Source organism: Podarcis vaucheri, assembly GCF_965113315.1.
Source record: "Podarcis vaucheri genome assembly, chromosome: Z".
Classification (NCBI taxonomy): Eukaryota; Metazoa; Chordata; class Lepidosauria; order Squamata; family Lacertidae; genus Podarcis; species Podarcis vaucheri.
The window spans coordinates 33,015,043-33,029,118 of record NC_138758.1 but is presented as its reverse complement, the minus strand read 5'-3'; the positions used below and the strand labels follow the sequence as shown (position 1 = coordinate 33,029,118).

Genomic DNA, 14,076 nt, shown 5'->3' with positions numbered 1-14,076 from the left:
TCCTTCGCAGTATTAACACGGAAACTAGGGAAAAAAGACTGTGTAGCTTTCTATCATTATCCAGGATGTCTTGGGCAGACTGCATCTTCCCCTTTTTTTATCCTTCTAAACAAAATAACAACATAAAAATCTGTTATTTTAGAATATAAAAATATTGTTTAGTTACAAAAAAGTTGCAGACTTGATTCAAGCAGAAAATAGCAGTGAAATAAGTCCAGAAAAATATACTCCTAGATTACAAAATACATGATTTTAGGAGCACACAGACCCTGCATCCTATCCCTACAGTTGCATGATGAGAAAAAGAATGTTCTCCGAGCAGGAAGGAAGGAATAAGAATCATATTGCTACTGCTACCTTTCCTGCCTCTCCAAGCAGAGGATGTGACCTCACAGACTGATCTCTAGGAGTTTACAGGGAACTCTATGTGCCTTAGCCTTTTGGTCACCTAGCAAACATGGAATTTTATATTTTGACTGGAGCATCATTTCCCCACATTTGTGGAGGTAGAACATAGCGATCATGGCTAGTAGTCATTGATAGCCTTATCCTGCATGAATCCTTATCCTTCCAGACCTTTGCATCTGGTCGTGACAGGCAAGGTCCCTTTGTGGGGGTGAATGGACATGTACCAGCTGCTGGTGGCAAAGTGTAAGTATCAGCTCTTCCCAGGTCAGTGCGGCTGGTGTGTCCTCTCAGCCTCTCCAAATAGCCATCCTCACCCCTGTTCCCTCCCAAAGTGGGTAGCAAGGGAAATGAAGGACAAGCTGTCATGGGAGCTAAGCACCTTTTTATGCTTGGGCAGGTAGGCAGCTCCCGCTTTCTCTACCAGGCATGCCCACTAGAAGAGCCACCTGTTTGCAGCTGATCCTTATTCCATTGGCAGCAAAGAAGAAAAGGGCAGAAGGAGATTCAAAGTGTTTGCTATCAGAAGGAAAATGTGAAGGGAGGGATGGCTGGAAGGTTGAGGGGACACAGCTGGCAGAAGTCCTAAGGACTGAATTGAGGCCTCTCTTCCCACAACTGCATGCCTAATTGAAATAGCCTAAATCATTGTCAGAAAGCAGCACACAGAGTTGCTTCTGTGCCCAAAAATCCCAAACCACAGAAAATGCTGATGAGGAATTAGTTCTTCCTGGGATTCCCCAATTAATAAAGGATGATGCAACCTTTGCGGGTGGGGACCCTCCTCGCCAGGAGAGGTGCTTTTTATGGGCTCCATGCCCTGTTTTCCTTTCGTGTTCTGAATGTGACCATGCTAGTCTGGAGGTCTCCAAGCACGTTGAACCGGGGGAGGGGGAGGGGAGAGACACTATAGGGAGTGGCTGTTCCTTCCTTGGCAACTGGATTTGTCTTCCACAGGAAGATCAAAACAGAGCCACCAGTCTATGCTGGTGAGACTTGTGCCTGATGGAGTCAGTCTAGACCATTCTTATGGTAGCCCGGTAGAATTGAGTGTTCTATTGTGCTTGTGCTCTCCACAACCCATGCATATTGCCATTTAGGACAAGGGATGCCATTTCCACAGCCCTTCTGGTGGGCTGCTCAGGAAGAGGAAGACAAGCAGCAGAATTCCAAGTCCCAGCTACTGATTTAAGACTATATAAAATAGGGAAAGGAGAGTGAGAATGAGTGTGCACAATCAAATTGAATATAAAATGCTAAATCAGAATTTTAAAACTGGGCATATACTAAGTCACCTTTGGCTTCCAACGTCAGCTGCAGGAGGGACAACAAAATACCAGGACTCTTATCCATAAGAGGTCTTTTGTGCCCAGATGACTTTAAGTGACAGGTCACTAAGCCCAGCCAGTCACAGGACAGCCACATACCACAGGGGTGATGTTGAAGAGAGAGTTTGGGAAGAGAGATTCTTACTCTCTTGTAACAGAGACAGCAGAATGGCAATTGCTCCAAACGTATTAGATTTGTTTCTGCCCTCAACCACCTTTAAACAAATGCTCCCCATGAAAATATTTATGGCTGGAATAAAGACACTTGGCTTTGCAAATAAGTGAAGTGTTTTATGCACAGAGTTCCAGGAGTTACAGCAAATAAGCTTCCATCCTTTGGCAGTAAAATAAAGAAGAATACCCCCATGACTTAAAAATAAAGAACTTGGTTTCCTTACAAAAGGATCATGTAAGATGTAAGCAGTAAAAATCTCTTTGAGAGAGATTCATTTGTTTTTTCTACAGCTGTGGGTATTCCTGGATCCTTTGCTGTCACTTGAGGCTCAGGTGGCCTCAGTGGCATGGAGTGCCTTCCATCAGCATCAGCTGGTGGCCCAGCTGCACCCATATCTGGACAAGGATAGTCTAACTTCTGTGGTCTATGTTTTGGCAATGTGTTATATGTGGGGCTGCCTCTGAAGACAGTTTGGAAACTTCAGCTGGTTCAGCAGCCAGGTTGCTCACCAGGGCAAGACGGGTTGAGCATATAATGCCATTCCTAGCCCAACTGCCCTGGCTACCAATTAGCTTCCAGGCCCAATTCAATGTGCTGGTTTTGATCTATAAAACGCTAAACACAATACTTCAAGGACCACTTTGCCCCATATGAACCAACCTGGACCCTGTGATCATCATTTGTAGCCCTTCAATGTGTGTCCCCTCCATGGGAGGTCTGGAGGTTGGCAAGATAAGGACAGTTTTTTTCTGCAGTAGATCCCTGCTTGTGGAATGTTCTCCCCAGGGATGCTCATCTGGTGCCCTGCTTACATACCTTTAGGTGCCAGGTAAAAACATTCCTCTTCTCCCAGGCCTTAGGCTACTTAAACAAACTATGGGCTTTTAAATGGGGATATTGTTTTTGTTTGTATTTTGTGTTTTTATATTCCAAACCACTCTGTGATCCTTGGGTAAAAGGTGGTATAGAAACTAGCAACAACAACAAACTTTTTAGCTTAGAGCAAAGGCAAGTAAGACGTTACATGATGGAAGTTTATGAAATCAGGCATGGCATGGAGAGAGTGGATAGAGAGGTTTTTCTCCCTCTTTCATAACTCTGGAACTCTTAGATATCCCATGAAGTTGAATGTTGGAAGGTTCAGGATAGAATAAAGGAAGTCCTCCTACATATAGCACAAACTATGAAACTCCTTCCCCCAGGAGGCAGTGATTTCCCCCCAATTTGGGTGGCTTTAGAAGAGGATTAGGCAAATTAATGGAGGATAAGACTACCAATGGTACTAGCCATGATGACTATCCATCTTCAGATTTGGAGACAGTGATGCTTCTGAATACCAGTTGCTGGAAACTGCAGGAGGGGAGAGTGTTTTTGTGCTCAATAGGCAACTGTTTTGGTGACTCTGAGAACAAGATTCTGTGTGAGATGGGCCTACTTTGACCTAATACAGCAAGCTCTTCTTATGATCTTCCATGGATATAGACTGTGAAGCTGCTCAGTCATGGGAGCTGGACTCCAAAGGATCAGGCAGAAATTGGAGTGACTGGCCCAGCAGGGCTGGGAAATAATGTATTGTAATATCCCATTTTGAGGAGTTCCCCATCAATAGGCTCTTTCTGGCTTTAGAAGGCCCTCTTCCTCTGGGGCAAGGAGTTAATTCAGTGTTACTGGAGCTGCTACTTTCCCACTTGGTCCGGCTTCTGACTCTTTCTCTGTCACACTCGCTTTTCTCTCTTCACACCAAAGCAAAGAGCCATAATATATTCAGTCATCCAAGCCTCAGGGAGTCTCTCATAATTACTTCTAAGGTGGAGCATATTTGAATAAGGAAGCTTGTATAATGAACTGTGGAGAACAGGGAAATGGGAGGTATTGAAGAACGGGGTCCCCCCCCCCCCGCTGTGTGATTTTGAAAAAGGGGCTCAGAACAAGGTGGGCTGGTAAAGAATAATATGGTCACATCCACACAAGCTTGTTTTGGTTCCACAGATGTCATCTGTGCATGGGAAATGTGATGCCCCTTTGGGTATTTTCTTTTTTGTGGGGGTTGGCATCTGAACTGAAGAAATGCTGCCGAAACTATTCCCTCTCTAGATAGAAGGGCACAGGGCTGACTCAACGCACGTTGTTGCCTGAGGAGGGGCAGCAAATGCCCCTTCCCCAACCAAGATGCACAGAAGTAGTACCTTGCAAGGCCAGTCAAGTTCTTTTGCCACCTGAGATCCAACAAATGCATTTTCCCTTCCCTGGCAGTCAACACCCAATAGTAAAAAGAGGGATAAGAATGAGATACCTTTTGATGACAACCCAAATCAGCTACGTGAGCCAGTCACATCACTCCATCCAATGGCATGGCTGGTCTCCCTCCTGCACACACAAACACCCACTCACACACCCCTTTAGTACAGGGATTATTAATCAGCTACCCTGGCCAAGCCGCGAGGAAACTTTGTTTGTGCCTTGTTGTTTTGGTTGAACTGGACATGTCATTACTATTATTATTTTCATTTAGGCTTGGGTGACTGAATATATTATGGCTCTTTGCTTTGGTGTGAAGAGAGAAAAGAGATTGTGACAGAGAAAGAAAGAATCGGAAGCCAGAGCAAGTGGAAAAGTAGCAGCTCCAGTAACACTAAATTTAACTCTTTTAAGAAAGATGTTGACAAACTGGAACGTGTGCATATGAAGGCAACCAAGATGATTAAGGGTCTGGAAACTAACCCGTACGAGGAGTGCTTGAAGGAGCTGGGTGTGTTTAGCCTGGAACCGATGAGAGTGAGAGGAGATATGATAGCAATCTTCAAATATCTCAAGGGCTGTTACATGGTAGAGGGAACACGCTTGTTTTCTCCTGCTATGGAAGGTGGACTCAAACCCATGGCTTCAAGTTACAAGAACTGAAATTCTGACTAAGCATTCGAAAAAACATTTTGACAGTAAGAGCTGTTCAACAGTGGAATAGACTCCGTTGGGAGGTTGTGGACTCCTCTTCCTTGGAGGTTTTTAAGCAGAGGTTGGATGGCCATCTGTCATGGATGCTTTAGCTGAGATTCCTGCATTGCAGGGGGTTGGATTAGATGACCCTTGGGTCTCTTCCAGTTCTAAGATTCTATGATTCTATGATTTGTATAAGGACATTATGATAATGGCAGTTTTATTTTAAACCCCTTTCCTAACAATCCCCAGCATGGAATTTGCCTTATTCATGTCTGCCACGTATTGGCTGACATCTTCATCAAGCTATCTACTATAGCCCCAGGTTCTTGTTCCTGGTCCATCACCTGCTGTTGAGGAGGAGAGGGGAGGGAGAAGAACTGCTGGATACTGGTGTGACAGAGACTTTGAGTGGATGAGCAAGAAGGCTCAGATCCAGAAGTCACGCTGTCTTTCTTGGCTGGAGAACAGGGAGTCAGTCTGTCCATGACTCCTCACATGAAGCTGCTTGCTGGGATAGCCTTGGTCCTGAATGCTCCAATTGGGGTCAGCAGGTCTTAGTTACAGGAAGGAGGCTTCAAAAGCAGCTGTACTGGTTCAAGGCTCACCTTAGCAGGGGGCATCAGAGATGAAGAAGTACCGACTTGTTGCTCGTTGGGGTGTTTCTATTCTTCCAAAGGGGAAGGAACGGGGGGGGGGGGCAGAATGCCCAGTATCTGTCAAGAGGAAGAGTAGGGCAGCACTGGATCGGGAGGAGGAGGAAGCAGCAGCAGCAACAACAACAACAACAACAACAACTGGTCATGTCTTGGGCACCATCTGCACTTACCAGCTGCACCAGCGTTGCCACAGAAACTGCTGCTGAAGGTTTTGTTTCCCTGAACTTGTTGCTGGGTCCTTGATACCACTGATGAATCATTGGGGGGGGGGGGAGTGCTTGGAGTGCTTGGAAAGAACTTTGCTACCCTTCCTATTCAGTTTCAGTGTTTGTGTAACTGAGAGGAGGGGTAGGGCAAGAGTATGAAATTCAGAGGAGAGTTGGGATCAGCTCTCTCATGCTCACACAAAGAATCATAGAACTGCAGAGTTGCAAGGACCCACGAGGGTCATCTAGTCCAACCCCCTGCAATGCAGGAATCTTTTGCTCAACACAGGGCTTGAACTCATGACTTTGAGATTAAGAGTCTCATGTTCTACCAACCGAAAACATTTTATTTGGGGGTATTTTTTTAATGTGCATTCTAATAATTAAAATAATTTGCACAAAAAAGAGAATGGTATTCAGTTAACTGCTTTTTGCAGGTCATGAGGCCTTGATACAACTTTGTGCATACACATGTGTTACTAGATTACTGTATCCCAGAATCTTCTTTTGAGATACAAGCAGGCCACCAGGACCAAAGCTGGACAGGCAGAGGGAAAGGGCAGTGCTTTTGTTTACAGTAGTTCTCTATATTCTTTTTGATTTGAGGAGACGTGAAAGGGAAAATACGATCATTTAAACTTTATCCAACCTCTTTAATTCATATACAGTCATACCTCATGTTACGTCTACTTCATGATACGTTTTTTCGGTTTGCATCCCGCGGCGACCCAGAAGTGCCAGAAAGGGTTACTTCCGGGTTTCACTGCTTGCGCATATGCAGGAGCGCAAAATGACATCCCGTGCATGCGCAGAAGCAGCTAATCGCATCCTGCGCGTGTGCAGATGCGCCGCTGCGGGTTGTGTTCTATTCATGTTGCGAACGGGCCTCCAGAACGGATCCTGTTCGCAACCAGAGGTGCCACTGTAAAGTAAAAACACCTAAAATAAGTAAAATCATTGACTCATACAACTGTAGAGTTGGAAGGGACCTTGAGGGCCATCTAATCCAACCCCCTGCATTGCAGCAATCTTAACTGAAGTATCCATGACTGATGGCCATCAAACCTCTGCTTAAAAACCTCAGTAGAAGGAGAACCCACAATCTCCCAATGGAGTCCAGTCAACTGTCGAACAGCTCTTACTGTCAGAAAGTTCTTCCTGATTTTTAGCCTGAATCTCCTTTCTTATAACTTGAAGCCATTGGTTTGAACCCTCCAGAGCAGAAAACAAGCTTGCTGCATTTTCCATGGGAAAGCTCTTTAGATATTTGAAGACTGCTATCATATTTTCTCTCAGACTCCTCTTTTCCTGGCTAAACATGCCCAGCTCCCTCAACCATTCCTCATGAGACTTGGTTTCCAGACCCTTGATCATCTTGGTCACTTTCTGCACACTTTCTAGCTTGTCTATATCTTTCTTAAATTGTGGCACTCAGAACTGGACTCAGTATTTCAGGTCTGGTCCAACAAGGGCAGAATAGACTGGTACTATTTCTTCCCTTGATCAGCACTTCTGTTGATATAGCCTAGAATAGCATTAGTTCCCCACCCCACCCCGCTGCATCACACTATTGACTCATGTTACCCTTGGGGTCTACTGAGACCCCTAGGTCCTTTTCACATGTACAACTGGCAAGCCTGGTGTCTTGCATCTTATATTTATGCAGCTCATTTTTTTCTGCCTAAGTGTAGAAGCGGACATTTGTCCCAACTGAAATTCATTTTGTTAGTTTGGGCCCAGTTCTCAAATCTGTTAAGGTCATATTGAATCCCATTTCTGTCTTCTGTGGCATTAGCTAGCCCTCCCATTTGGTGTCATCTGCAAAGTTGATGAGCTTCCCTTCAATTCCTTTGTCCAAGACATTTATAAAAACATTGAACTACTGCGGGCCTGGGTCAGAACTCTGCGATACCCCTCTTGTCACTTTTTTCCAGGATGATGAGGAACCAATAATGAACACTTAGGGTTCTGTCAGTCAGTATTTTACAAATCTACCTTATCCAGCCCACATTTTATCAGCTTCTGCGCAAGAATATCAGAGGAGACTTCATCAAAAGCCTTACCGAAATTGAGATACCCTATGTCCACCACATTCCCCTGATCTACTAAACTTGTAACTCTATCAAAGAAAGAATGAAATTCATCTGGCATGATTTATTTTTGACAAACCCATGCTGAGTCTTAGTAATCACAACATCCTTTTCTAAGTGGTCACTGACTGACGGTTGAATTATCTGTTCTTGGACCTTTCCTGGAACTGATGTTAAGCTGACCTGTCAGTAGTTATCTGGGTCCTCTCCCTCCGCTTTCAAGATGGAGACAACATTTGCTTGCCTCCAGTTTGCAAGGACCTCACTTGTTCTCCAGTAATTCTCAAATATTATAGACAGAGGCTCTGAGATTACAGTACATCTGCAAGCTCATCAGGCCCTGGAGATTCAAATTCATTTTAAGTAGCTGGGTATTCCCTTACCTCCTATTTTGGGTTGCAGCTCAAGAAGGCAATGCTTGTGGAATGTACAGTTCCAGTTTCAGGGCCAATTTTTATTATGATTCATCCACTTACTTCTCCTATTCAAGTGTGTGTGAGTGTGTTTAAGCTGTGTGTTTTCCACTTTCAGCCGTGTCTGGTTTATCAGACATATTTGCCTATTAATCAGTGATGCCCTGTCTGCAGAAACAACTCCAATCTTTATAGAAGGTGCTATGGACATAGTACCAAACACCTTAGTTCTAACTAAAGAGCTCATCCACTCTTACCTTCTTGCCCATGCTTTCTAGGCATAGGTGCACACCTTCCTGGTCTGTGTCCGAGTGCTTGGGTTTTTTGCCACTTCCCCCAGGAAAACCTACTCTTTAATGCTGAATCAGATCAAATGGCAATTTGGGTTCCCCGCAGATTGCTGTTTGCTCTGATTCAGCAGTAAAGAGTGGGTTTTCTTGGGGAAAGTACCATGACCCAAAAGAGAGAGAAAGCAGTAGGAAAAGGGGTTTTAAAGCACAGATATGTGCTTAAAAATGAAGAGCACAGGCAAGTGAGGATGAGCCCTGACTTGAAAAGGGGAATTGCAATCACCCTTCCTCCTCTATATGCACTGTGTAAAAGGCAGATTCCTTTTTTTTTAAAAAAAATATTTTTATTGGGTTTTCACATTTTATATAGACAAAAACAAAACACAGAACACCAAAACAAACATAAAAGACGACAAACATGTACAATTTCCTAACATCTTATTTTCTAACCCTAGTCCTTGACTTCCCCCCACCCCCACCCTTGCCTCCCTATTCCCAAATTTATGTCAGCAAGTTGGCATTTCCTTTTCCATCTTAATATTAATCCTTTTATAAAGAAAAACAAAAATAAATTTTCCCTAAGTTGGACCCCAATTCTCTTCCCTCGATTTCTCATTTTTTCTTGAATAATTTTCTTATTAACTAAACCCCCTGGTCTTGAGTGTTGTTTGAATTTAAATGCTTCCCTCCCTCCCATCCCCGGTTTGCGTCCTTTCCCAAGACATGTCCAAAATAACAGTTTTTAGCCTGGGTTCCGCACGTCCGAGGCTCTCAAATCTCTTTCAATCCCTCTCCGCCGGTTTTGTTGGTAGTCCTTTTTGTCGGTCATCGAGTCTCGAAAGAGTTCCTTCACAATCAATCCAATCAGTCCATAGTCTCTTCCCATATTTAGAAACAACTGCTGAAGAATTTCCACAAGGCCTGAGTCTTGATGATAATCAAAATCAAAGTCTATGTGGAGGCCCCAATTGTACTTCTTTATTTCAAGTTCCTGAATTCCATAAACTCCCGGGGCCTCCACTTTCGTCTTCTGTATCTTTCATAGGCTTAAAATGGATTTAATCCAATAGTCTCCTTGCTTGTGTTCTCCAGATGTCGGCTTCTGGTTAGTATTTTCCCACTTAACTTGTTCTCTTTCTTGTTTTGTCTTCTCCTCTTCTTTGTTTATTATTTCGAATTCAGCTGTGGGTTCTTTCTCACTCAAGTCCTCATTACATTCAGCAGAGCTACTTGTTTCAGAATTCAAGGTCATCAGTTGTTTACTCATAGCTGTAGTCTGCTCCTGTAAGGTTCCCACCAGTGAAAACATCCTTTCGATTTCTCTCAGTATCTTTCCACCCACAGCCATTGTAATTCCACAGAATTCCCCCTAGAGGGAATCTGGTTACTTAATGTTCTTTTCTCCAACAATCCTCTGTCCTGTTATTGTTTCTTTGTTTCCAACAATTTTGATTCAATTGTAACTCCTTTTAATCCGGAGAGATCTTAAATAGCAATTTTCCCACTGTTAACAGTCCATTTGACAGCTTTGACAGCTGTCAAATTCTGCTCCTCTATACAGGCTCCAAAGCAGGTCGCTCCCGGGCCCGGGAGGGAGGGTTGTTTACAACAAAACAAAGTCTCTTCCAACACTCCACTCTCCTGCTCAAATTTGCCTTTCCAAATCTTGGAAGTTGCTGTCTTTTTGAAACTCACCCTTTACAGGGTAGGCACTCCAGCTTAGCTCTTATATCGTTGCTCTGGATCGTCTGCAAGGGGGGGGGACTTCCTTTTAGCACACCCCCCGGTCGTCTCAAATTCAGAAGGTAAAATTTTTAAAGTTCAGTTCCAGATTACTCACGGGTTCTTTTTTTCAGTCCAAATTTCAAGGAAGGAAGTCAGCGCTCTCCAGTTATGGCTCGCGGCTTCGCTCAGCGGCGGTAGCGATCGACTCTCAGTGCCGCGCCGTCCCCCGTATCCCCTCCGTAGCCTTTAAAAAGGCTCTTCGCGAATCAGGGGGGGCGCTTAAGGCACCCGCCGAGTCTTCAGTCCGCAGGCTTCCGCGCCTGCGGTTTTTAAGGGTCCCCGTGTCGCCGGCACGGCAAAGACCCATCCACCGCTGAGCCGGTTCCCTCCGGAGCTCGGAGGGAATCCGCCATTTCCAGATCGCGCCAACCCGGAAGATTCCTTGCTATGGTTCATTAGAAAAGGAACTGCAAATACCATAACTCCATTTTGCATATCTATGGTGTGGCCACATTTAGAGTACTGTGCACAGATCTGTTTGCTTTACCTCTAAAAGGATATTATGGAGTTGGAAAAGGTTCAGAAAAGGGCCACCAGAATGGTCAAGAGGATGGTGCAATTCCCCTAAGAAGAAAGAAGACTTTTTAGTTTAGGGAAAAGGCAAGTAAGAGGCAACATGATGGGAGTTTATAAAATGATGGCATGGAGAAAGTACACAGAGAAAAATTTCTCTCTCTCATAACTCTAGAACTCCTGGACATCCAATGAAACTGAAAATTAGAAGATTTAGGATGGTTAAAAGAAAGTCCTTCACATAACTATGAAACTCACTCTCACAGGAGGCAATGATGGTCACTAACCTGGGTGGCTTTAAAAAGAATATTAGACACTTTCATGAAGGTGGAGAGAGCTATCAATGGCTACTAGCCAGGATGGCTGTGCTTTCATGGTCAGAGGCAGTAATGCTTCTGAATACCAGTGGCTGGAAACCACAGAGGGGAAGTGTGTTGCCCTTGTGCATGGCATCTGGGTGGCCACTGTGAGAACAGGATGCTGGACTTGATGGGCCATGGGCCTCATCCAGCAGGCTCTTCTTACGTTATTCCAGAGTCCACACCTTTTCTCAGTAGATGATCCTTCTACAGTACTGTGTTGTGTCACTTTTAACTGCCACTATTTCCTCCAGAGGAGAATTGTATTTTTGGAGATCTGTGGCACCTCTTCCCTCATCTGCATTCCAGACTCCTGGATAGAGGGGAGGGCTGTGAAAGCAGCTTAATCTGTAGATCTGACTAAATTCTACTAGCAGATCTATGTCATCCTCCTGGAGGCAGGCTAGGGCATTGCTGAGAAGGCAAAAAAGGAAGAGCCAAGATTAGCAGCAGGGAGGAAAGGTGGCTGCCAGGAGCAGATTAGAGACAGACACAGCAGCAGCAGGGAGGCAGGCGGGCAGGCAGGCAGGCAGAGCTTGGCAGGATGGGAATGAGTGCATGTTGGAGAGGTATAGAGGGGGGAAGACTATGGGGCAAATGGAAGAAGTAGTGGAAATGCTGAGGGCAGACCTCACCACACATCTGGTTCCCATGTCGGTGGGAAGAGGAGGATGTGAGCACATTGGTGGGCTCAGAATGCCAAGGACTATCCCAGTTCCTCCCCAGGCTCTCTGGCAGAAAGTAGCCCCACAACAATTATGCTGGAAAGGAATCTCTCTGTCTCTCTCCCTCTCCCCCTCTCCCTGGAAACCCCAGGCAGGGAGAGGGCTCTTGTGCTTGGATCCCACTTGCATAATCGGCATCTGGTTGGTCACTGTGAGAACAGGATGCTGGACTAGGTGGGACCCCCTTTGGCCTGATCCAGCAGAGTTCTCATATTTTCATGTCCTTATGTTCTTATATCTTTCACCTGTGGATCTAACTCTGCTGTAGGTAAGTATACAAGATAGGGAACTCCCCTGCCCCATAGATAGATGGAACAAGAATCTGCCTGGCTGAAAACTTTCAAGACCAAAGTACTTTAACTTTGTGAAGTCCACTGGAACAAGGATTTATTTTATTTTTTAGAAATATTTCTGCATATGTAGTGAACCATCTGCAAAATAACTATTTAAAATCTAAACCTGCATCTTCTCTTCTGGCAGGAGTACACAATTGATGTATTCTTCCGGCAGTCCTGGCGAGATGAGAGGCTAAAGTTTGATGGCCCCATGAAGATCCTCCCCCTCAACAACCTGCTGGCCAGCAAGATCTGGACACCTGACACCTTTTTCCACAATGGCAAGAAATCGGTGGCTCACAACATGACCACACCCAACAAGCTGCTTCGACTGGTGGACAATGGTACCCTCCTCTACACCATGAGGTAGGTGGTGGTTTTGCTTTCCAAAGGCATGTCTTCCTTACATTACCTCCTGGAAGGGATTGAGCCTCTCAGCTGAAATGGGCACCAGAGGGTTCGCCTTGGGCATCTTCCTCTGGCCTTCCTGCAGCTTGACTAGCATCTCCTGCTGCCCAAGCATCTTCACAGCCCTACAACCAACCTTAGTGTGTCACAGACACTGCAGGTTAGGCTCCACTGGGAAGAGTGAGCTGCCATGCAACTTTTCTGGAGACCACAGCTCAGGGGTAGTAGGAGGATATGATAAAGTATGCAGCTACTGGATCAATCCCGACAGCTTAGAGGAACCTGAAGTGCAGAATGGGATGGGGGTGGGGATCTCTGCCTTTCCCTGTCTGAGCTGTCAGCATAATCATATCACATGAGCCGTTGGCTGACTTAGTATGCATTTTCTCATTTTACTGACGGTCTTAATGATTTGCAGGATGTTGTTCAAAATCCATGGTTCAGTCCATCTCCTCCTCCCTTGGTCTTGTAGAAGACTTGTCACTCCAACTCACAAGGAATAAAGCTTCAGCCGAATGTTCTTGGTATTTTTTTTGCAGTTTGATGACTCCCAATCCTGCAATGCCTTTGTGTCCCTTTGTACTGGGAGAAGCATGTGCTGCTTATGCAGCTTTAAGAGTATGCATTTCAATCCCCCATGGAAATGTGTGGATGTGAGCATTTGGATTACAGTGATCATTTCAGAAAGCAGTGGCCTACAGGAGCACAACTCGCTCTTGGGAAATGTCCATTATCCAACAGGGAAACTCCTTGCTTGCAGTGGAAGAACAGGGTTGGCAACAGTGGGTTTAACACCTGGATATTCCATTGGCAGTGGTCATTGTTTCTTGTAGATTGACCATTCATGCGGAGTGTCCAATGCACCTGGAGGACTTCCCAATGGACGTACATGCCTGTCCACTGAAGTTTGGGAGCTGTAAGTACTTTCCAGACAGCACAAGCAAAGTGCCCTTGCATTCTTGGCTTGAAGGCAGCAGGTATGGGTCCTTGGCAGGCTAGCTATCAGGCGAGCAAACATCCCTGAGAGTGTGAGCTTATGCTACATCCTGCATTGCTATGAACCTCTATTTCCAAAGTGGCCTTCCAAAGTGAAGCTGTCATTTTAAGGTAATTTTTTCCTCACAGATAAATGACCTTTGAGGTTTACACCTCCATCTTATACAGAATTGGGTGAAAATTGATTGTAGGACAGCAGTCTCTAGAAAAAACCCCTTCCTGTAGAATTCCATGCTCCCCTTAATTGTCTTAATTCTTTCTAATATTGTATTTTTGAATTATTGCAATCCACTCATCATCATCTAAAACACTTATTTCACGTGTAAGGTATGGTAGAGGTAAAGGACCCCTGGATGTTTAAGTCCAGTCAAAGGCGACTATGAGGTGCGGTGCTCATCTTGCTTCAGGCTGAGGGAACCGGCGTTTGTCCACAGCACAGACAGTTTTCCGGGTCA

At 45.0% G+C, this 14,076-nt stretch overlaps 1 protein-coding gene across 3 annotated transcripts in view; it reads left to right on the top strand.

Moving 5' to 3' along the window:
* Positions 1-14,076, top strand: part of GABRA3 (gamma-aminobutyric acid type A receptor subunit alpha3) — a 43,674-nt gene that overhangs the window by 18,571 nt on the left and 11,027 nt on the right. For all 3 annotated transcript variants that reach the window (XM_082208551.1, XM_082208552.1, XM_082208553.1), the window contains exons 5-6: positions 12,363-12,583; positions 13,459-13,541. In XM_082208551.1, the coding sequence (XP_082064677.1) occupies positions 12,363-12,583; positions 13,459-13,541 (304 nt within the window). The remainder of the gene's footprint in view (positions 1-12,362; positions 12,584-13,458; positions 13,542-14,076) is intronic.